This window comes from Stegostoma tigrinum, chromosome 14 (assembly GCF_030684315.1).
Source record: "Stegostoma tigrinum isolate sSteTig4 chromosome 14, sSteTig4.hap1, whole genome shotgun sequence".
Lineage (NCBI taxonomy): Eukaryota > Metazoa > Chordata > Chondrichthyes > Orectolobiformes > Stegostomatidae > Stegostoma > Stegostoma tigrinum.
Genome location: NC_081367.1, coordinates 57,676,725 through 57,700,324, shown reverse-complemented (window position 1 = coordinate 57,700,324; position 23,600 = coordinate 57,676,725). Strand labels below are relative to the sequence as shown.

At 44.4% G+C, this 23,600-nt stretch overlaps 1 protein-coding gene across 2 annotated transcripts in view; it reads right to left on the bottom strand.

Moving 5' to 3' along the window:
- fndc3ba (fibronectin type III domain containing 3Ba) overlaps positions 1 to 23,600 on the bottom strand; it is a 348,395-nt gene that overhangs the window by 264,406 nt on the left and 60,389 nt on the right. For both annotated transcript variants that reach the window (XM_048542804.2, XM_048542805.2), the window contains one exon: positions 1,866 to 2,003. In XM_048542804.2, coding sequence (XP_048398761.1) covers positions 1,866 to 1,976 — 111 coding nt within the window. In that variant the 5' untranslated portion in view covers positions 1,977 to 2,003. The remainder of the gene's footprint in view (positions 1 to 1,865; positions 2,004 to 23,600) is intronic.

The window sequence follows — 23,600 nt, the reverse complement described above, 5'->3', positions numbered from 1 at the left end:
CAGCTTTGTAATGATTAAAATGAATAAGCACACACCCTCAGCACTTACCCCCCGCACCCCCCACCTCTGTCCTCCTGGACTGAAACATCACTTGGTATTCTTAGCAAAAAGATCCAAGTTCTAACAGATACTGCCAGATGTTCTGGCAAAGATGTTTTGAAACCAGTTTCACAAGTATGCAGGAAGCACGCAGGCAGGAGCTGAGGAGTTACTGCATGTCTACCGAGACGCTAACTCCACATTGAAACAGTTCGGGATCCCTGCAGCAATATTCTGTGGATCAGTGCTGCAAGCAGCACTGGGAGATACCAGCACCACTCGATCATTGCTTGAAACAATTTGGAGTTCTGGCAGCTTGTGGCATTCCTTCGTTTGCATTCCTCCCTCTCTCTCCTTCATCAAACATTGTTCTTCCTCCCTCCCTCCCTTCAATAAGAGAGAACAAACAAACAAAAAGCCTTGCTCACATCTTCAGGATGTTGTCAGAACATTTTAAGTCAAAGCTCTTTACAGAAGTGTAGTCACTTTTCTAGTAGCCTAAACATAGTGTCCAATTTCTACATAGCTCGCTCCCACAAACAGCAATGTCATAATGGCCAGACAATCCTTTTCTTTGTTGTAGTTTTTTTTAAATCAAAGAGATATTCACTGGCTGTGGGCATCACTGACAAGGTCAGCATTTGTTGCCCATTCCTATTTGTTCGAGTGCAATACTTGGTGATTTCAGAGGGCAGTTTTGAGATTGTTACATTGCTGTGGGTCCAGAGTCACATGTAGGCCAGACAAAGGAAGGATGGAAGATTTCCTTCCCAAGAGAGATTAGTGAACCAAATGTGAGGCTGGATGAACACAGCAGGCCAAGCAGCATCTCAGGAGCATCCTGAGATGCTGCTTGGCCTGCTGTGTTCATCCAGCCTCACATTTTATTATCTTGGAATTCTCCAGCATCTGCAGTTCCCATTATCTCTGAGATTAGTGAACCAGATGGGTTTTTACAAAATTCAGCGATGGTGATGCATTGATTGAGGGATGCATATTCGATAGGTCACTGTGGAGTATTCCTGAGTTCCTGTTCAGGTGGCTCTGATAAATTGCACAGTCACATAAGAGGGCAGACAGAAACCTCAGTCTAATGCCTCATGCACTGGATGGCATCTCTGACAATGTTGCATTCCCTCTGTACTGAATTGGAGACCTTGTCCTGCTCCTAATTCATACATTTCTCTAACTACCTGGAACACTTCAATCTTGAATGTTATATCAAAGTTTGGTGGAAAGTCTTGTAAGATAAGTTATCAGAGAGCGAGACGGGGCATCAGACTAACTTGTAGTTAGGTCTAAAGGCAAAAGGCACAGAAATTTACATTTCCCTATTACTTTGGGATGCTTACATATGTGAACAGACATATAAATGCAGGCCACATCAAATCCACTGCCCTGATGTTTGACAAAGCGTTCATCCAGTCTATGCTTCATTTCCCCAGATCTTTACCAACTCCTATGTCTATCCAACTGCTCTTCCCTCTCTTCAGGCTCCATCCTATTGCTTACTCCCTACCCCATCCCCCTCCCTATTTTCTGCATACAAACTGACGATTTCCCAGCCACCACCAGTTCTGAGGAAGGGTCACCAGACCCAAAACATTAACTCTGTTTTTTCCCTTCTTCACAGATGCTGCCAGACCTGCTGAGCTTTCCCAGCAACTTCTGTTTTTGTTCCTGATTTACAGCATCTGCAGTTCTTTCCGTTTTTATTTGTGATAAAGGGTGCTGACAGCTGACAGCCATATGTACCCATGTTCTCTGCGCCCAGCTAAAATGACATTACTTCCCCACAGTCTTCGCCAAACAGTCACCGGACTCACCTGTTGTGAACCGTCCCCATTCACCAAGTGAGGCATCATAGGGAGCTCCCCATTGAGTAAAGGTGGCAGTTCCAAGGGAATCTGATCTGTCATCATCATTGTGACATACATTCATTGGGTTCTCGGCTCACTGCCGTCCTGCAAACAATAGACAAAATGAACAAGACATTAAGACAGACTTGGGCTTTATTAATAGCATCTGATCACAGCTCTCTGAATTGAGCTAAAAATACATCATGCATCGACCATTTATATCTAAAATAAAAAAAACACTCCTGGAATGTAGCCACTGTTATCACCGGGGCAACACAAGCAGTCATTTCCTGTACAGTAAGATCCCATAATCAAAGATCCACAGAGATGCATTTCTATAGCACCTTTCACATTGTCATAATTCCAGCAAACACTAATGCAAGTCAATCTGCTCAGTAAATAGCAGGAAAGTGGAATTCAGGATTATCAGGTCAGTCATGATCTTATTCAATAGTGGAGTAGACTCAATGGGCTGAATGGATAACATCAGTTCCTACGTCTTATAATGTTACATCCCAGAGTCAAACCTGGCTGGACAGATCCTGACATTTTTTCTTACTGTGGGGGCAGTTACTGAACGAGTTTACAAGAGTCTGTTAGCGCAGTTTTGCCACGAAGAACTAAACATTTATACGGGCTGTTTTACACTCAACATACAAGTTGAAAAGATTTCATTGCAAAGCCCAGAAACTGACTCAATCTCACCCTACCCCTTTTATCCATATGGAGATTGTGACTACATGAGCAGGCGACAGGCTGGGAATCCTGCAGCAAGTTACTCACCTCCTGACTCCCTAAAGCCTGTCCATCTATAAGGCATGTGCAAGCAGTGTGATGGAATACCACCCTCCCCCAACATGTTTGATAATTGCAGCTTCAACAAGACTCGAAGCTTGACACCATCCAGGGCAGAACAGCTCAACTGATTGGTACAGTATCCACTAGCATTCAGTTGCTCCACCACACATGCTCAGTAGCAGCAGTGTCTATTATCTACACGATGTAGTGCAGAAATTCACCAAGGCTTAGACAGCGCCTTCCAAAATTGTAACCTCTACCATCTAGAAGAACAAGGGCAACAGACACATGGAAACACCTCCACTTGCAAGCTCCTCTCCAAGCTACTCACCATCCTGACTTGGAATTATATCACCATTCCTTAAGTGTCACTGGATCAAAATCCTGGAATTCCCTCCCTGTTAGCATTGCAGAAGTAGTGACATCAAATGTTCAAGAAGGCACATGCTCTCCAGGGCAACTAGGGATGTTCAACTACACTGGCTTAACCAGCGAAGACCAAATGAATAAGAACAAAAAATGCTGGCAATATCCTTACAGACACCAAAACCACTATCTCCACATCAAGGCTTCTTGCATAGGTTGGCACAGCTGCACTTGGTGTCCTTCTAGTGAATTTTCGTACATTTACTCATTGCTTTATCTTCAGCTTGTATCTCTCCCTGAGCCACTGACAACAAACTCCAAACTAAGTTCACTCTAAGTTTAACTTCTGAGTAAACATGAATTTCCTAAATGCAGTTGACAGATGGCTTGCGGGATCTAACACTTGTGCCTCCTTTTAACTGATTAAAGTTTTAACAGCTTCTTAGGTTTGTTTAATACATCCTCACCAAGTGGTGTGGCCGTTTGATCTTTTACTTATAAATTCTGCATCTGATACCATCTCTCACTAACACTTCAAAAGGGAGCGAAGCTCCAAAAGCTTGTGTTTTCAAATAAACCTGTTGGACTATAACCTGGTATTGTGTGATTTCTGACCTTGTCCACCCCAGTCAAACACCAGCACCTCCACATCATCACATCCACTCTTTCTCTCTCTCTCTCTCTCTCTCACACACACACACACACACACACACACACACACACTTCTTGAATTTTCCTATGTGTATCACTGGTCCCCTGTCACACAGCAACAGCATAGTTATTTTCAATTTCTTTTCAAGTATCCTAATCTGCACTTCTTCATCTCAAGGGCTATAGAATCCCATTATAAATGCATGTATAAAAAATCATGCTTCCAAATGTCTTAGCACCAAGCTCACAAAAACAACTTTAAACGTGAAATTAAAATCAAGTATCTTCCTTCTTAATACAAAACGTAAAGTATAAATTCAAGTACGTTGTTTCCCACAGTACCCTCATGCAATCCCAAGTATTTACACCCAATCATCTCTTAATTGCAGCCACCGTTGCGTTGAACAAAACATGGCAGCCAATCTGCTCACAGCTAACTCCCATAAGCAGCAATGTGTTATTGGCACATAGACTCCAGAGCATTGAGGAGGCTGCTCTGCTCTTCAGATAGTCACGTGGAAATTACATTTATCCAAGGGACCCCGGTTGGCACCTCTGCGAAGAGTAGCCCTCCTTTTGTAGACAATGAGCACATTAACCTCTGAAGAAGACGGTGTAGCTCCAAGGTAGGCAGTTGTGAACAGGGAGCCCAAAGGCAGGCGAAGCAGAAGAGAAAATGACTGGAACAGCAGTTTATGATGTTCATCTAATCGCTATTCCCAATGTTGTGATAAATAACTGCTTTGATTGTCTAGATCCTTGAAAGCACTCCTCGAGCAGCCATTCAAAATGGGAAGGTTCATGTGGATGGTACAGCAAATAGGAAAAGAATAGCAAATCTTAGTCAGAGGAGAGTCAGTAATCAGAGATCATTGATCAAAGATAATTCGTACAAGAACCAGTGAGGAGATGAGGAGAATTATTTTTATACAGCAATTTGTGAAGGACTTGCCTGAAACAATGATGGCAACAGATTCAGTGAGAACTTTTTAACAGGAAATGTATATATATTTGACTGGAAACAGATGTGCCTGTTCTGGGGAAAGGGCAGGGACCAGAGCATCAAAGAGCCAGCACAGGCTGGATGGTTTGAATGGCTTCCTCTGGTGATGTACTAAGTCAATGTGCTTACTCCCAATAAAGCTCCCTCTTATGTTGAGTTAGCAATGTGCTCACATGTCATACATTGCAGAGGGCATAGAATAGAAGTGCAAGGAGGTGCAATAAGACACTTGTGAGATATCAGCTGCAGTACTGCATCTTATTCTGGATGCTACAATTCAGGTAGGATGTGGACATATTAGAAAGAGTATTGAAGACATTTACAAGAATGGTTCCAGGATGAGAAATATCAGTTATGAGGATAGAATGGAGAGGTTTAGCCTGTTCTATCTGGACAGGAGAAGAGTGAGAGAGATCTGATAGAGGTTTTCAAAATCATGAGTGAACTGGATAGAGTAGATAAGGAGAAACTGCTCCTGCTTGCGAAAGGATCAAAACTGAGGGACCGCAGATTTAAAGAGATTTGCAAATGAAGTGAGCGTGACGTGAGAAAAAACTTCATTCAGTGAGTAGTTTACATTTGGAATCCCTTGCCCGGCAGTGCAGTGGAGCCACTGAGGTACTCAAGAAGGCATGTGATAATTATTCAATTTGAAACAATTAGCAAGGGTATGGGAAAGGCAGCAGAATGGAAATAAGACATGAGGGAGAGTTGGTGCAGGCATGATGGGCTGAATGGCCTCCTGAAGTTCTGTGTAATTGTACTTTTAAGTATCCTCCCAGAGCATATGTGCAAGGAGATAGTGGTATGTAATCACGGGGAGCTAGACTCACATAGGTAGCCATAGTGTATAGTTATGAACAGCAAAGCTTGTTGCTGTTCACTCACAACAGCATGGGGCCCACATTACAACATAAATCATGGGGTGATGCAAAAATGACCTGATCTGCGAGGGATACCCTGTCTCTCACGGCTATCCTTACTCTCTGTATCCAATCAACCGAAGCTTCGCCTCAGCATTGCCAGCTCTAAACTGGAACCATCTGAGCTTGGCAAAGCTTGGTTCTTTCCCCAATAACAGAGAGTTCAGGAAAACACTTCAAAGAGTCACTGGGACTGTTAATATTCCAGGCTAAAGCAGTGCCAATAAGTTAAACTATTCAATATTGTTCAACTGAACTGACTCAAGATTTTAAAGAAGCAGAAGACAGTCTGACCAAAGAGTGCTGATGGGAATTTGGCGAGTTATTTACAACAAATTGCATATTCTCTCACATCTTGCTGAGCAGGGGCTCCCTGAAAACTTGGGCCTCCAATTCCCCCAACTGAAGACTCACTGTTACCTGACCATTCCTAACATACGGTCCTCCAATTCTCCCAACTGAAGACTGCCTGCTACATGACCAGTCCTAACACAGGGTCCTCCAATTCCCCCAAATGAAAACTCGCTGTTACCTGACCATTCCTAACATTGGGTCCTCTAATTCCACCAACTGAAGACTCACTGTTACGTGATCATTCCTAACATAGGGTCCTCTAATTCCACCAACGGAAGACTCCCTGCTACATGACCATTCCAAACACAGGAACCCCAATCTGGTACCCACTGGACACGCTCGTGGGGCCTAACCAAAGTTGAGAACATTCCCACCCTCCTGCTCATGGGACAACTAAAGGGCAACTGAACATTCAACTGATTACATGTCCATGCACATTCACCAACTGAGCAACTTACATTTATGTAGCACTGTTACTGTAATTAAATATTCCAAGACTCTACGCTGGTGTGATAGCCTGCAAGATGACAGGCTAAGATCTGGTAGGTGGGATTAGAATGGACAGCCAGTTTCTCTTTCCTGGCTACTACAGACATGATGGACTGAATAGCCTCCTCCTATGCTGTAACTTTACCCAACGATAAAAAAATGAAACGCAAATTGCATTTATACATAGATAACTAGGTGTAAAGCTGTATGAACACAGCAGGCCAAGCAGCATCAGAGGAGCAGGAAAGCTGACGTTCCAAGTCCGGACCTGAGACGTCAGCTTTCCTGCTCCTCTGATGCTGCTTGGCCTGCTGTGTTCATCCAGCTCTACAGCTTGTTATCTCAGATTCTCCAGCATCAGCAGTTCCGACTATCTTTCGCATTTATACATAATCGCCTTTTAGGACCAATTCCTATCCTAAAGCAATTTACAGCCAATGGACTACTGTTGAAAGGTAATCGCTGCTGTAATGTAGTAAACATGATAACCCATTTATGCACAGCAAGATCCCACAAACTCCCATGTAAAGATGGGAAGGTAATTTGCTATTTGTGACGCTGATTGACCAATAGAAGCATTGGTTAGAACATCAAAGTGACAACCTCTGCTCTCCTTTGTTAAGAGTATCGCAATGCATCTATGTCAAACTGTGTGTCTGGGTCCTTGGCTTCACATCTTACCAGAAAGGGGAAATTAAAACAGGGGATCAAAAACTTGGTCAAAGAGACAGACTCTAAGATGTATCTTAAAGGTGGAGAGAGAAATATAGAGGCGGAAACAGGTTTAGAGATGCACAATAGAGCACGTGTTGTCTCTCTTCATAACTGATGTTTCACATTCCTAGAATCATTCTTGTGAACTGCTGTTACACTCTGTCCAATGCATTTACTTCTTTCCTATAATGTCACACCCAGAACTGTACACAATACTCTAGCTGAGGCTTTATAATGAGTTCAGCATAATTCCTTGCCCTTGAAGCTTTCAATTTACCGAGCGAGTTTAAACTCCACCAGTTGCCATGGTAGGATTCGAACCCATGTCTCCGTGAGCATTAGCCTGGGTCTGTGGATTACTGCCTGGGGTTAATGCCACTGCATCACTGTCCTGTGCAATGCTTGGTTGGGGTTTGAAATGTGTTGCCAGGCAGGGTAGTGGGAGCAGATCCATGAGCAGTTTTCAAAAGCATTTTAGTAAATACTGAAAGAAGTAAAAACTGTAGGGAGAATGGGGCTTGTGTCTTCACTCTTTAGAAGACAAGGAGAAGATTTAATGGGCTGAATGGCCTCTTTCTGCACTTTTCTCCATTGTAAGTGTGAGCTGACCCCCGATCATTTGAATGAAGGGGACAAAACAATCCTCCCACTGATATAGACCTGACACCAAACCAATTCAGCTCTCAAGAAATTACCTGTCTAAACAGCATTGGCAGAAGCTTGAACAGTGTAAGGGAGGCAAACAAAAGGGAAAACGAAAGGTCGCACTGTTTGCTCTTTGGGGTAATGAGGAGTTCACACTTCTGGCTCCCTCCCCCTATCAGGGCTGTCTGGCCCTTCACTCGGTCAAGGGAGTTGGTGAGGGTGGGGAGGTGGATTTCTGTAGTGAGGAGGGACAACACACCCGACATCAAACTCTTGCAAACTCCTCCACCTGTAACCACAGCAACATCTGAGAGCTTTGTGCTCTCTCGTTATCACCATAACAACCAGTGGAGTTAATCACAGTCTGGTGTCTCTTACTGAGAGGCTGAAGGAGCCTTGGAAGGAGTAATATCGGGGGTTGGTGGGGGTGTTCAATTTGTGTGGGGAGGGGTGCAGATACCATCATGCCAATAAAGGTCAGTGAAACCCAAACTGCACACCCACCCCCCCAACAATTCAGCAAGATTCTCACACAAAGCGATTCAAAACTAGCTGTTTAACCTTTAAGGCTGGAAGGTAATGAATAAATCTGTACTCCTCCTCTGTCCTCCTCCTAAAACTCTGACGATGCATCCTCAACGCTCAGTCTTTTCAATGATCCTCTGGTACTCACAAAGCAGCTAACTCCTGACAGTGGTCAAATGGATCGCAGTTTGTCGTGCCTCTGTGTTCCTTGCATTTTCATTGTCAGCCAGACAACTGCCGTCTTGCCCACAGAATGATCAGTTTCCTGCGGGGCAGTTTCCAACGTGCCTGACAGGCAGATACGTAGATTTCACTCTCTCCCTGACATTGTACCTATTGGTCCCAAGCTTTTACTCCTTTCAACACTGGCGTGGAGAGTCACAGGCTTGCAGTTACCATGCTTGACCTCACTTTGTCCTCAGTTGATGCGTTTTAACCCTTTTCCTCAGTTACCTGAAGAAGGTCTGATGCTCCGAGAGCTTGTGTTTTCAAATAAACCTGTTGGACTAAAGCCTGGTACTGTGTGATTTCGCGCCTTTTCAATGAAGGCTCCAAGCAGTTTCTCTACCTGACACCCTGCCAGACATTAATCCTTCAGCACACTTCACTGGAAAATTAGCTAGTTACCTCACTGCTGCACACAGGAGCTTGCTTTGTACAAATTGGTTGCCAAAGCACACAAAACAGGCCAGTTTTGTTTTTGCTCAGCAACCACTGTGATTGTAAAAAGGCAGTTACGCAGATCCGATAAGAGTCTTCAAATAGGGAACTGCATTAATACAGGACAAAGAAATATTTTAAAGGCAATAGGAAAATGAGGATGGGTATCTTTCATGAGAGCCCAAATGCCCTCCACTTGTAACATGAAGATATTCCACATTGAAACAGTGACTATAATATCTGATAAGATGGGGTGGACTTGGATGCTCCTGCCAAAGCTCCCCCGCTCTGCGTCTTCTTTTCCTTCTTTTCTCCCTCTCTTGTCCCTTCTCGCTCATCTCTGAGACCGGACAGCAGGCCCTGGCCTCCGACATGGGGTCAATGGAGATGTTGGCAGCCTGGAGTGAGGTCATCAATGACCAGCAGCCCAGTGCAGAGCTCAGCAGCAGGCCATGTTGAAACCCCGTGCACTTGTTTGCTGCAGAGAGCCCTGGGAGCGAGAGTATGATGTTGGCCTTTTTAATTTTGTTTCTGGTTTTTTCTGACCAATGGTCATAATATGTACAGCTGTAACTTTTCTTTCTTCATTTTCCTTTCCTGTAACTGAGGATTGTACCTCGGTACCTTTGTACCCAAGATGGCACTGTAAGTAGCAACTTACGAACTTTTCATTGTACTTATTAAACATTTGTGACAATAAAGTTAATTCAATTAAATTCAGAAGTTTTCTTTGTGTCTTTCATCTGATACAAGTGTCATTAGCTAGGCCAGCATGTATTGTCCATCTCTAACTGCTCTTAGAAAGGTGGTGGTGAGTTGCCTTCAGAGCCACTGCTGTCCATCTGACACACATATACTCCTACAATGCCCTTCGGGAGGAAGTTCCATGATTTTGATCTAGTGACACTGAAGGAACAGTGATCCAGTTCCAAGTCAGGATGGAAGGAAACTTGGATGTGGTGGTGTTCCCATGCATCTGCTGCCCTTGTCCTACTAAGTATTAGAGGTTACAAGCTGGTCTTAGTTCACCGCTGTGGTGCAAATTAAAGCTGGTACACACTGTTGCTCCTGTGATGGTGGTGGAGGGAGAGTCTGTTGAAGTTGGTGGATGGGCTGCCAAATGGGCGCGCAGTTTTGACACGTAGGTGTTCAGCTTTCTTAAATGACTCTGCAAGAAATGATCCAACATTCTCTGGGTTGGTTGACAAGTGGAGGGAAGGTAGGATAGAGTGCTGGTGTTTATCTGTGCACTCTGAATCCTCATCAAATTCAGTTAGCTCTCTGGTTTGGTACTGTAGAAACACAACATTACACAGCCCAGTGTTTCAGTGAGAAACTCATTAAACCGCGACTATCTGTTCCAGAATTCCCGTGTCCAAAAAGAAACAATCCTGCCACATTCAAATATGAATTAGCTCTGTTGAAAGCCCACTTCCACCAGGCTTTCAGGCAGCACATTCTATACCATGCAACTTGCTTTGTCAAACCAAATTCACTTTATCCCCCTTCAGGTCTTTTTACACTCTTTTAACCCTAGAACACTTGGGTTACTGATCGTTTTGCTGCTTCAAACAGTTTCTCCATATTTCTGTTACCAAAACTTATTATCAACATTTGAACGCTTCCAACATATCTCCTGTTGACCTTCTCTGTTCTAGGGAGAACAATTCCTTCTTCTCCAGTATCTCTAGAGATTTGAATTCCCTCATTCCTGGTATCACTCGTTCAGAAATTTCCTCAGCACCGCAGAGCAGCACCCTGCTATAGGAAAGATGTTGTGAAACTTGAAGGGTTCAGAAAAGATATACAAGGATGTAGCTAGCATTGGTAGGGTTTGAGCTATAGGGAGAGGCTGAATAGGCTGGGGCTATTTTCCCTGGAGCATCAGAGGCTGAGGGATGACGAGGTTTGTAAATCATGAAGGGCATGGATAGGGTGAATAGCCAAGGTTTTTTCCCCAGGTTAGGGGAGTCTAAGACTAGAGGGAGTAAGTTTAAGGTGAGAGGGGAATGAATTAAAAGGAACCTAAGGGGCAACCTTTTCATGCAGAGTGTGGTATTTGTGTGGAATGAGCTGTTAGAGGAAGTGGTGGAGGCTGGTACAATTTCAACAGTTGGAGTTACTAGTGGTGTACCGCAAGGGTCGGTGTTGGGTCCACTGCTGTTTGTCATTTTTATAAATGACCTGGATGAGGGCGGAGAAGGATGGGTTAGTAAATTTGCAGACGACACTAAGGTCGGTGGAGTTGTGGATCGTGGCGAAGGATGCTGTAGGTTGCAGAGAAACATAGATAAGCTGCAGAGCTGGGCTGAGAGGTGGCAAATGGAGTCTAATGCAGACAAGTGTGAGATGATGCACTTTGGTAGGAGTAACCGGAATGCAAAGTACTGGGCTCATGGTAAGATTCTTAGCAGTGTAGATGAGCAGAGAGATCTCGATGTCCATGTACACAGATCCTTGAAAGTTGCCACCCAGGTTGACAGGGCTGTTAAGAAGGCATACAGTGTTTTAGCTTTTATTAATAGAGGGATCGAGTTCCGGAACCAAGAGGTTATGGTGAAGCTGTACAAAACTCTGGTGCGGCCGCACTTGGAGTACTGTGTACAGTTCTGGTCACCGCATTATAAGAAGGATGTGGAAGCTTTGGAAAGGGTGCAGAGGAGATTTACTAGGATGTTGCCTGGTATGGAGGGAAGGTCTTACGAGGAAAGGCTGAGGGACTTGAGGCTGTTTTCATTAGAGAGAAGAAGGTTGAGAGGTGACTTAATTGAAACCTTTAAAATAATCAGAGGGTTAGATAGGGTGGATGGGGAGAGCCTTTTTCCTATGACGGTGACGGTGAGCACGAGGGGGCACAGCTTTAAATTGAGGGGTGAAAGATATAGGACAGATGTCAGAGGTAGTTTCTTTACTCAGAGAGTAGTAAGGGAACGGAACGCTTTGCCTGCAATGGTAGTAGATTCGCCAACTTTAGATACATTTAAGTCGTCATTGGACAAGCATATGGACATACATGGAATAGTGTAGGTTAGATGGACTTGAGATCGGTATGACAGGTCGGTACAACATCGAGGGCCGAAGGGCCTGTGCTGTGCTGTAATGTTGTATGTTCTATGTTCTATAAAAGGCACCTGGATGGGTACATGAATAAGAAGGGTTTAAAGGGATATAGGTCAAATGCTGGCAAATGAGATTAGATTGTTTTATGATGTCTAGTCAACAAGTATGAGTCGGACTAACGAGTCTGTTTCTGTGCTGTACAACTCTATACCTCTATGACTTTTCAAGAACTTGGAACACTGCCTTCACTCCAATGTCAAATAACCAACCAACACCTGAGTTGAGGCTTAAAACACAAAAATAGGAATGAAGGACAATTCTGCAGACAATTTAAATCAAAATAATGTTTTTAAACATGGTCGTAACGCTTTCACCAGTGGCCTCACATGCAGGGTATGAAACCTATGCAGCTCAGCTTAGCACCTGCTGCATTAACTACGCATTAAACTGTCAAAATATTAAACCACAAAGAAGACGCAAATGACCTTTTCAGAAATGCTAATCGAGAGTTTCTCTGTGAACACCAGGATCTATAAATCATATTCCTCAGCAAGAGAGTGGTGAAAGGTAATTGTTACAGGACTAACCTGTCACAGACTTCGAATGACAGTCTCATTTAAATATCAAAGCTTCTCAGTTAATTAAAATGCCCTTTAGTTTGATACTTAGACCAGGACCAGAGATATAAGAAGGGTCTGGGACCGAAACGTCAGCTTTTGTGCTCTTCTGATGCTGCTTGGCCTGCTGTGTTCATTCAGCTCCACACTTTGTTATCTCGGATTCTCCAGCATCTGCAGTTCCGATTATCTCTGATAACATTTCCAACAGCAGATTTAGGTGGCAACGAAGCAGTTTGGTTTAACGCCCCTTCTGGAGGACAGCCTGTTGGTTAATGTAATTTGATAAAGGCCTGCAGCAAGATCCCTTCTCCCATACCTCTTGTGCGCAATCTTTTGCAGCAGTAAACCCAAATTAACCTTCAGCAAACGTCTCCCAGCCTACAGAAAAATTTAGTCTTGAGCAAAAGCTCTCCTAAACATAGTTTTCCAAGGACAAAAACCAAGTTTCTGGAAAAGCTCAGCAGGTCTGGCAGCATCTGTGGAGGAGAAAACAGAGTTAACGTTTTGGGTTTGTTGACCCTTCCTCAGAGCCAATGGCGGCTGGGAAAACGTCAGTTTATATGCAGAAAATAGGGATGTGGGTGGGGTAGGGAGTAAATGATAGGATAGAGCCCAAAGAGAGAGAAAGATAGTTAGACAGACAAAGAAGCTGCTAACGATCAGGCTGGGAGGGTGAATAGTTGTTAATGGGGACTGTTAGTGACTAACAACAGGGGGTGTGTAATGGCAAGCCATGTGGTAACAAGGCCTGGTGTGTGGGGTGGGGAGCTGGGACATGGGAGAGTTTAGGCCCTAAAATTATCGAACTCAATCTTGAGTCCAGAGGGCCGTAAGGTCTCCAAGCGGAAAATGAGGTGTTGTTCTTCCAGCTTGCGTTGGCCTTTACTGAAACATTGCAACAAGCCACAGACAGAGATGTTGGCCAGGGAGCAGGGTGGTGCATTGAAGAGGCAGACAAGAGGTAGTTCAGAGTCTTTTTTGTGAGCAGAATGTAGATGTTCTGTGAAACGGTCGTCAAGTCTGTGCTTCATTTTTCTAGAGTAGAGGAGACCACATTGAGAGCAGCGAATGCAGTAGGCTAGATTCTGGGAAGTGCAGGTGAAGTGTTGCTTCACCTGGAAGGCATGTTTGGGGAGGGAGGAGGTAAATGGGCAGGTGTTGCACCTTCGCCAGCTATAGTGGAAGATGCCATAGGGCTGTGGCAATGTGTTGGGGATGAAGGAAGAGTGGACCAGGGTGTCCTGGAGGGAATGGTACCTATGGAAGAAGGATGGCGGGGGCGGGGGGTGGGTTGAAATATGTGTCTGGTGGTGGCATCTTGCTGGAGGTGGCGGAAAAAGTGTCTGATGATCTTCTAGATGTGGATGCTGATGGGATGGTGGGTAAGGACAAGGGGAACCCTATCGCTGTTGTGGGAGGGAAGAGAAGGGGTGAGGGCGGAAGTCTGGGAGATAGGTCGGACCTGATGAGGGCCCTGTTGACAACGGAGCTGGGAAAACCTCAGTTGAGGAAGAAGGGTGACAGTTTGGAGGATCCCTTTGTCTAAGTTGGCCTCATCTGAATATATGTGATAGAGACAGATGAACTGAGAAAATGGGACAAAGTCTTGATAGGAAGTGGGTTGTGAGGAGGTACAGTCCAGATAGCTGTGGGAGTCGGTGGGTTTGTAATGGATATTAGTGGCCAGTCTATCCCCAGAAATGGAAACAGAAGGGAAGGGAGGGGTCAGGGATAGACCAGGTGAAATTGAGGGCAGCGTGAAAATTGGAGGTGAAATTGATGAAGTTTTCCAATTCCAGACGAGAGAAGGAAGCAGCACAGATGTTATCATCGATGTATTGGAGAAAGAGTTGTGGGTGGGGCGTGGAATAGGACTGGAACAAGAAATGTTCCATGTACCCCATGAAGAGACAGGCATAACTAGGGCTCATGCATGTACCCATGGCAACCCCTCTCACCTGAAGAAAATGAGGGGAGTTGAAAGAGAAGTTGTTGAGGGCGAGGACAAGCTCAGCCAAGTGGAGGAAGGTGGTGGTGGATGGCGATTATTCGGGTCTTTGCTCCAGGAAGAGGTGGAGAGCCCTAAGACCTTCCTGGTGGGGAATGGATGTGTAAAGGGATTGCACATCCATGGTAAAGAGGAGGTGGCTGGTGCCAGTAAACTGGAAGTTTTGAAACCGGTGTAACGCATCAGATGAATGATGGATCTATGTGGGTAGGGATTGGACCGGGGGGGGAGAAAACTGAATCAAGGTAGGAAGAGATGAGTTCTGTGGGGCATGAGCAGGCTGAAACAATGGTCTGCCTGGACAGTCCTGTTTGTGGATTTTTGGCAGGAGGTAGAAATGAGCTGTGTGGGGTTGGGGAACTATTAGCTTGGAAGCAGAGGAAGGGAGATCACCGGATGAAATGAGATTCGTAACCATAGTGGATACAATGGCCTGATGTGCCATGGGGTGATCTTAGGACAGTTCTACTGGTGTCCAGGGCTTCATTGGATAGGACTGCAGCCCCATGCTAGTTTACTGAAACTATTTAAAAAGTAGGTAGATAGATTTTTGAAACTCCAGGGGAGTTGAGGGCTTGGATGAGCTGGTTCGAAAGCAGAGCTGAGACCTGGGGCAGACTTGCCATGCATTTTCCACTCAGGGATGCCACAGCCTTCAGCACTCAATAATCGGGTTCAATGATATCAGGGTCTGAGTACCTTCTCCCATGTCCTATAACACACACGCACCAGACCTTGTCATCACATGGACGTCTATCACAAACAACCCACTGTCAGTGACAAATGGTCCCCATTAGCAGCTACTCGTTCTCCTAGGCTGACCTTTACCTACCCTTTTGTCTGCCCAACTGTTTCTCTCTTCCTCTCTCTCTCTGTGGGCTCCATCTCCACCTATCATCTACTCCTCTCCCCTCCCCCCATTGTTTCTTCAGCATATCCACCAACATTTTCCTTGTTATAAAAACAGAAGTTGCTGGAAAAACTCAGCAGGTCTGGCAGCATTTGCAAAGACAAAAAAAAATCAGAGTTAACGTTTCGGGTCCGGTGACCCTTCCTCTGAACCTCAGAAGGGTCACCAGGCCTGAAATGTCGAGTCTGACTTTTTCTTCACAGATGCCGCCAGACCTGCTGAACTTTTCCAGCAACTTCTGCTTTTGTTTTTGTCCCTGATTTATAGCATCCGCAGCGCTTTCAGTTTTCATTTTCCTAGCTACAATCAGTTCGGAAGAAAGGTCGCTGACTCTGAAATGTTAATTCTGCTTTCCCCTCCACAGATGCTACCAGACTTAAGAGTTTCTCCAGCTATTTCTCTTTCTGCCATAATCTTGCTGAATGGCAGGGCACAGCTGTGGGGCCAAGTTGCCAACTGCTGCTCCTAATTTCTCATGTACACCAAGGAGATTGACTTAGCTGCTCTCAGAAGTGACTGGGCAACACCAGCTTGCAATTGCACAGCAACTTTAACAATCTCAAGGTGCTCCACAGGGGCGTGAATTGAACAAAATTTGACATAAAACCACCTCAGGCGGTGTTGGAAATAAAAACAGAAATGCCGGAGAAACTCAGCAAGCAAGGGTTTTCAGGAATGACTTAGAGGAGGGAGAGAAATATGACTCTGTAGCGAGGGTTTTCCAAGCTTTAGGTCTCAGGTTGAAGATACAGCTTACAATGGAGAACGCTCAAGAGGCCAGAATTTGAGGACTGCAGCAATCATGGATAATTTTGGGGCTGGAGAAGGTTGTAGAGATATGGAGGCTGTGGGGGGAACCCGTTAAGTGAAAGCAAGGATGAGAATTATAATAACAGGACATCCTGAATATAGCTAGCCAAACCTTCATTGCTTTAAGTCAAACATCATGGCCATGTTCCCAGGGGAATGTGAGGAAGAGCAGTAAATGCTAGCAACACCCACAGTTAAGTTTGGAGTGAAGAAGTTGTTCAAAGGGACTGGCTGTGCGGAGCACACCAGTTGTTTAAACTATCCCTTTGAGGCTGTAGAAAAATATTATGTTTAGATTGCTTGGGTAAAAGAAAAAGCAACTGCAATCATCATTCGATACACTGCACAATTTTCACACTGCTCAAATGTGAACAAGGTTGGTCTTTATGAACAGGTCCACAGGCCTTTCACACTGGAATGGTTGGAGAGATGAGAAAATCCCTATGATAACAACACTCTGAGCGAATGTAGAGCGAGCGGTGAGGGAGAACTACCTCCATCAACCAGCAGGAGGAGCAGTCAGTTCTCTGCCCCACCTCTGGCTGAATCTCAGAATCACCGAGGGTAGCAAACCATTCAGGCCATCACACTGGTGCTGTCACTTGTAAGAGGCCTTGCCACTAGTTGTGCTCACTTCCTCTTGCCTGTATAACCTTGCAGCTCTCTCCTCCTCGAGTATTTGTCCAAATCTCAGTTGAATATTACAATGGAACCTGCTTCCTTTCAGGCAGCACGTTTGTGATCACAATGTGTGGCAGTAACATAGTTCTCCTCGTCTCTGCACGGGAAGCCTTGGACCCCCTCACAAGCACTTACACACACAATAGTTAACTGTTGCACTCTAGACAGCACAGCAGCAGGTTTGTGCACAGCAAGCTCCCACGAACAGCAAGGGCCAAATAATCTGTACAAAATATAGACTAAGGAATTAACAGTGCCATGAAATGTCTTCAAAACAGAGTCTCCCTTGGATCTGTGGCAGAAGGGCCACTTGGTGTGATATCCCACCCAAAAATCAGCATGCCCCTTGGCTTCACACTGGGAGAACCAGCCAGACATACATACTCCAAACTTTTAGAAAGGGACACTGTAACCCAGGGATCTATTTTCTGCTAATTTAGAAGGTGCTGGACTCAATTTTTATTTTATTCACTCACTGAGATGTACGCATTGCTGACAGGACCAGTATTTACTGCCCATCTCTAACAGATCACCACTGCCTTCTGAAGGGTAACCGGATGCCACACCTGCATTTATGTACCTTTAGCCTTATGTACCTTTGCAGTTTTACCTCAGAAAAACATCCCACGGTGCTCCCCAGGAGGACGAACAAACAGTGTTTGAAACAAGAGTCTCACAGGGTGGCGTTCGACTGGGGAAGAAAAATGCTCGGTGAGGCAGGTCAGGATACAGGGTGGCACAGTGGTTAGCACTGCTACCTCACAGTGCCAGGCAACTGTCTTTGTGGAGTTTGCATATTCTGCCCGTGTCTGTGCAGGTTTCCTCCCACAGTCCAAAGATGTGCAGGCTAGGTGGATTGGCTATGTTAAATTGCCTGTAGTGCCCAGGGTGGGTGTAGATGAGATGGGAAATGCAGGGGTAACGAAACAAGCCTGGGTGGGATGCTCTTCAGAGGGGCAGTGTGGACTTGTTGGGCTGAATGGCCTGTTTCAACACTGTGGGGATTCTTTGATAGGGAGAGGTTTAAGAAGGGAGCTCCTAAGTTTTCAGCCAAGGCAACTAAAAGTATGGCCACTAATGGTGGAGCATGGGAAGGATAAACAGCAGTAACCCAGCACAGGATCCTCAGGGAAAAGTCACAGTGAAATAATCCCAATTAACAAGCAGCATTGACATTAATTAGACTTCTGTTGCAACTGGGATTTGTGCAGAGGATAAAATAGTAATTTTAAGGATTACCAGTTAAATAGTGATCGAAAGGGGGACACTTCTGCACACTTGAGTGGCTGTATGCAGGACAGGCTCTAACTATCAAAACCCTGGCTCACTCCCACTACAAGGTCAATGAAAACCCTGGGTGCAACACCAACACGCGTCCAAAACTGGAGGAACTCGGAGATCTCTGAGGGTTTTGGAGGCTGCCAGAGGGTTAGAGAGGCTGCAGGAGGGTTATAGAGACTGCAGGAGGGTCATAGAAGCTGCGGAGAGTGATAGAGGTTGCGGGAGGGTTATAGGGGCTGCGGGAAGTTTATAAAGACAGGGAAGGGTAAGGCTCTGGACAGATTTGAAAGCAAGGGCGTGATTTTTTGCGCTGAGGCTTTCCCAGCTTGCAATCTTGAGAAGCTTCACAAGCCCAGGGAGTGACAGGTGAATGGTACTTGCTGTGACCAGAGGAGCAGAGCGATTGGTCAGCTCTTATTTGTTGGAGAATGGTGAATATGGGGACCAGGCATGAGAGTGTTGCGATAGTCCAGCCTGTAGTTAATAAAAAACAGCGCAGATTCAACAGAATGAGTCGAAAACTAAAAAGGTTAAGTTACTGGAATGGGGTTCCCTGTTAGAAGCTGATTCTCTGTGTACAGGAGATTAATGTCGAGGTACTTCAGAGGATGTAAAAAGTTGATAGATAATAAGAAGCTATTTGCTCTGTGTGGAGTTACAGGGTGTCAAAACTTTCAAACCTGTGATATTGCTCTTAGTGTGACATCAGGAAGTATCTTTTATTTAAAAAGGGCAATGGAAATCAGGAACTGCCCTCACTACCCCATCTCATTTTTCAACAAATCTTTGTGGATGCTGGTAGCAATCAGAGCTTTCAAGAATGAGATCTATCAATGTTTGGATGAACACAGCAGGCTAAGCAGCATCTTAGGAGCTAAGATGCTGCTTGGCCTGCTGTGTTCATCTGGCTCTACACTTTGTTATCTCGGATTCTCCAGCATCTGCAGTTCCCATTATGTCGATCAATGTTTGTAGGTTAGAACTGTTTTGTTTACAAAACAAAATGAATAGTGCTCCAGGCCTGAATGGCCTACTTCTCATTTGCTAACGTCTTCAGGCTACATTTACCCTCTGTGATCCCAGCTGACGACAAGGTATAAAACTGCCAGAAATACTCCTGATTAAGTGCCCTCATCTCCCATTGGCAGGTTTGAATCAGGCTTGCCCTGTGGTAGAACAGCCTTTTGGAGCTCCTGTGAAGATCAGTCACCTTTCCTTGGATCTCCCCATTCTCCCAAACCTACCCTTCCCACTAAGATGAGATGTTAAAGCAAAATACTGCAGATAGTGTAAAGCTGAAGTAAAATCAGTAACTCAGCAGGTCTGGCAGCATTTGTGGAGCTGAGCTAATATTTTGAATCCAGTAGGACTTCTCTACAAAATAAATCAAATGTATTTGGGTAAGAGACAATCACTGAATGGAGGAGGAGGTGCACGATATTCGAGTTGATGCTTCACCTGCCTCAAAATATGATGTAGGAGCAGAAGGTGGCCATTCAGCCCATCGAGTCTTCCTCACTATTCAGTGGCTGACCTGACAATTCTTAACTCCCCTTTCCTGCTTTTTCCTTACAACCTTTGATTCTCTTTCTGTCTTCTCGTTTCAGCCTCGAATATTCCTAATGAGACAGCCTACAGCCATCCGCAGTTGAGAATCTACGGATCATCTTCTGAGAGAAGAAATTCCTTCTCATCTTTGGCATAACTGGATGACGCCTCATTTTGGGATAATGCCATCTGGTCCTGGACCCTCCCAAAAGGGGAAACAACTTCTCTCCATCTACCTTGTTAAGCCCCCAAGAACCTTGTATGCTTCACTTTTCATTTACCTAACATTTAGAGCCAAAATCGCAACAACATGCAGACCGTAAACAGAATGTTTTCTGTGAAGCTAAGAGGGTTAAAAGGAAGTCGGAGTTAATTTAATGGTTTGGACAAACAAAGTGTTGCACTAAACATATTTTGGACTTCTGTTTAGACCAGAAACAAAAACAAAAATTGCTGTAAAATCTCAGCAGGCCTGGCAGCATCTGTGGGGAGAAAGCAGAGTTAACATATTGGGTCCAATGACTCTTCTTCTGAACTTCAGTTAAAATTAGCTCTGATTTCTCTCCGCAGATGCTGCCAGACCTACTGATATTTTCCAGCAATTTCTGTTTTTGAGTCTGATTTCCAGCATCTGCAATTCTTCTGGCATTTTATGCAGAGACGATACTTGAGGTATTGTGTACAGTTCTGATCTCCATATAGTAAAAAAGATAAAACAATTGAAAGAAGGTTTTTTTAAAAAACTGTGGGAATAATCTGAAATGAAAAGTGATAACTAACTGGAAAGGCAGAATGTTATGGGATTCTGTTCTTGTAGAAATACAAAACTGAGAGGTAACCTGATAGAGGGTTTAAAGATTCTGAAAAGTTGATAGGCTGGACGCGGAGAAATTATTTCTGCTTATTTGGAGACCAGAACTAAGGATCATAAATACATGGCGGTCATAAATAAATCCAATAGAGAATTCAACTGAAACATCTTTACTAAGATAATGGTGAGAATGGGAATTCACCAGTTCATGAAGTTGTAAAGGCAAACAGAACAGCTATAGTTCAGGAAGAAGGCAGATAAACCTGTGGTACAGTGGCTCAGTGATTAGCAACAGTGCCTCACAGCGCCAGAGACCTCGGTTCAATACTACCTTTGGCAATGGTCCGTATGGAGCTGGCATATCTTCCCTGTGTCATTGTGGGTTTCCCCTGGGTGCACTGGTTTCTTCCCACAATCGAAACGTACAAGTTTGGTGGTCTGGCCATGTTAAATACAGTAAGCTAGGTGGATTAGCCATGGGAAACACAGGGTGGGATGCTCTGCAGTGGACCATTTTGGACTTCATGGGCCAAATGGCCTGCTTCCATACTGTAGCAATTCCAAGAAACCTTGAGGGTGAAAGGGGGTGTTGGTCCCAATATGAGAAGGCTCAAGCTAAGTATAAGCATGAGCGTGGATTGGTTTGGTGAGCCGAATGGCCTGTTTATCATGCTGTACCTTTTAGGTAGTTGGGTTTGGGGAATGGGTCTGGGTGGGATGCTCTGAGGGTCATTGTGGGATTTGTTGGGCTGAAGGGCCTGTTTCCACACTGTAGGAATTCTGTGGAATATTAGTAAATGTGTGAATTAGTAAGTATTTAAAACTTGAACAGTTGTGATAACGTAAGTAAAGAGAATTGCAGGAGCATACCAGACCACATATTGAGGACAATTCACTCAGCCAGGGCTGTCTGAGAGGGCAGTGCAAGCAGTTTCAAGAACAACTTTCAAAGTAGAGTTCCAGAAATACATGATGGGGGTGGCGGTTAAAAAATAAAGCTGTGGGAATAGAATCGGTGAAGTAAATGCAGAGCTCTTTCAAAGATCTGGCACAAGCATGGTAGGCTGAACAGCCTCTTTCAGCATCACAGGATTTTGAATCAAAGCATAGGCCCTAAGCACTACTTCTCAGTTCAGAGTTAGCAGGAGCCTATCGATGTCACAGAATTGCTGGGTTCCAATGCTGCTTCCTGTTTGGGATACAGACATGTCCCTGCACAGTCACTTAGCGAAAGGATATGATATTGGTCAAAGTTCTTTTCTTCCAAAAGCAGCTTTAATGTTTAATTCTGTAATGTTTGGAAGCCTGCCCGTTTGTGTTGTGTATATTAATATGACAAATTTCTAGTTCCAGCCCAAACTCATTATAAAGGAAATGAGTAAATTCTGAAAATCAAATTTGTTCAAATTTGCATCAGTCTAATCCTTTAATACAGATAGATAAGACTGAAAAAGAGCGAGATATACACAATGCTCATTGAAGTTGGCTCTGAAAGCAGTAGGGAGTGGGGAGGGGCTGCACATTTACATTGGATCAGAAAGAACCTCTCTCAAGCGTCAGTGTAAGAAATGCCGGTGTCTCTAATGGTAAACCGGAGCTGATTGAGCATAGCCCCTGTAAACTATGTGTCCATCCAGAAGCTCTGCCCACACCCATCGGCATGCCGGCACATTCGCTTCTGCTTTCAGAAGCTGCTGTTGTCCAAACAATGGCATAAATGATTAGAGAGAACATTGCAGGATGCTTCAGCATCCCACCCAGACCCATTCCCCAAACCCACCTATCTAGAAGGTACAGCATGATAAACAGGATGATGAGCCCAGGGGTTGGCATATGGACAGGGAATGGATCCAGAAGGGAAAAGTAGAAACCAGTGTTTCTGCTAAACTATAGATTTACAATAAGATACTTATAAATCACTGAAAGTCTTCTGGCTGCCTCCAGTCTATCAACTTTTCAGAATCTTTAAACCCTCTATCAGGTTACATCTCAGTTTTCTATTTCTACAAGAACAGAAACCCATAACATTCTGCCTTTCCAGATAGTTATCACTTTTCATTTCAGCTTATTCTCACAGTTTTTTAAAAAAACCTTCTTTCAATTGTTTTATCTTTTTTACTATATGGAGATCAGAACTGTACACAATACCTCAAGTATCATCTCTGTGTAAAAAGCCAGAAGAATTGCAGATTCTTACCTGTTAACTCTGAACTCAGAAGTAGTGCTTAGGGCCTATGTTTTGATTCAAAATCCTGTGATGCTGAAAGAGGCTGTTCAGCCTACCATGCTTGTGCCAGATCTTTGAAAGAGCTCTGCATTTACTTCACCGATTCTATTCCCACAGCTTTATTTTTGGCTCACCAAACTAATCTCATTGGAGGGTGTAATTAAGAGCTGTGATCTTGCATGGATGGCTACTGGTGTTGGTTAATGGTTATCAAAATATTTTTTAAATCTCAGGTGATTTGGTAGGGGGAAAGTTGCTCGGTTGTGTGCGATAACACTTCCAGACAACGCAAAACAAATACAAAACAAAAAGGAGTGGGATGCTTCCCACTGTCCCTATCCCAGCACCACACCCCCCTCACTTTTGATGGTTCACATAGGCCATAACGGGCTTTCCACATAAAGTTCTAATTGACTGCAAGGATGATGGTCAATAGTTAATAAAACAAAAAAAGTGTCACGGTTTGGCTCTGTTTGTTAACACTTCTGGATACGAGAATAAAACTGAGCAAAGAGTTGGGACCTTGGATTCTTGTGGTGCCATGATAGTGTCCCTAATTCTGAGCCAGGAAGCCTAGGTTCAGATCCCCATCTGTTCCAGAGGTATGTAATAACATCT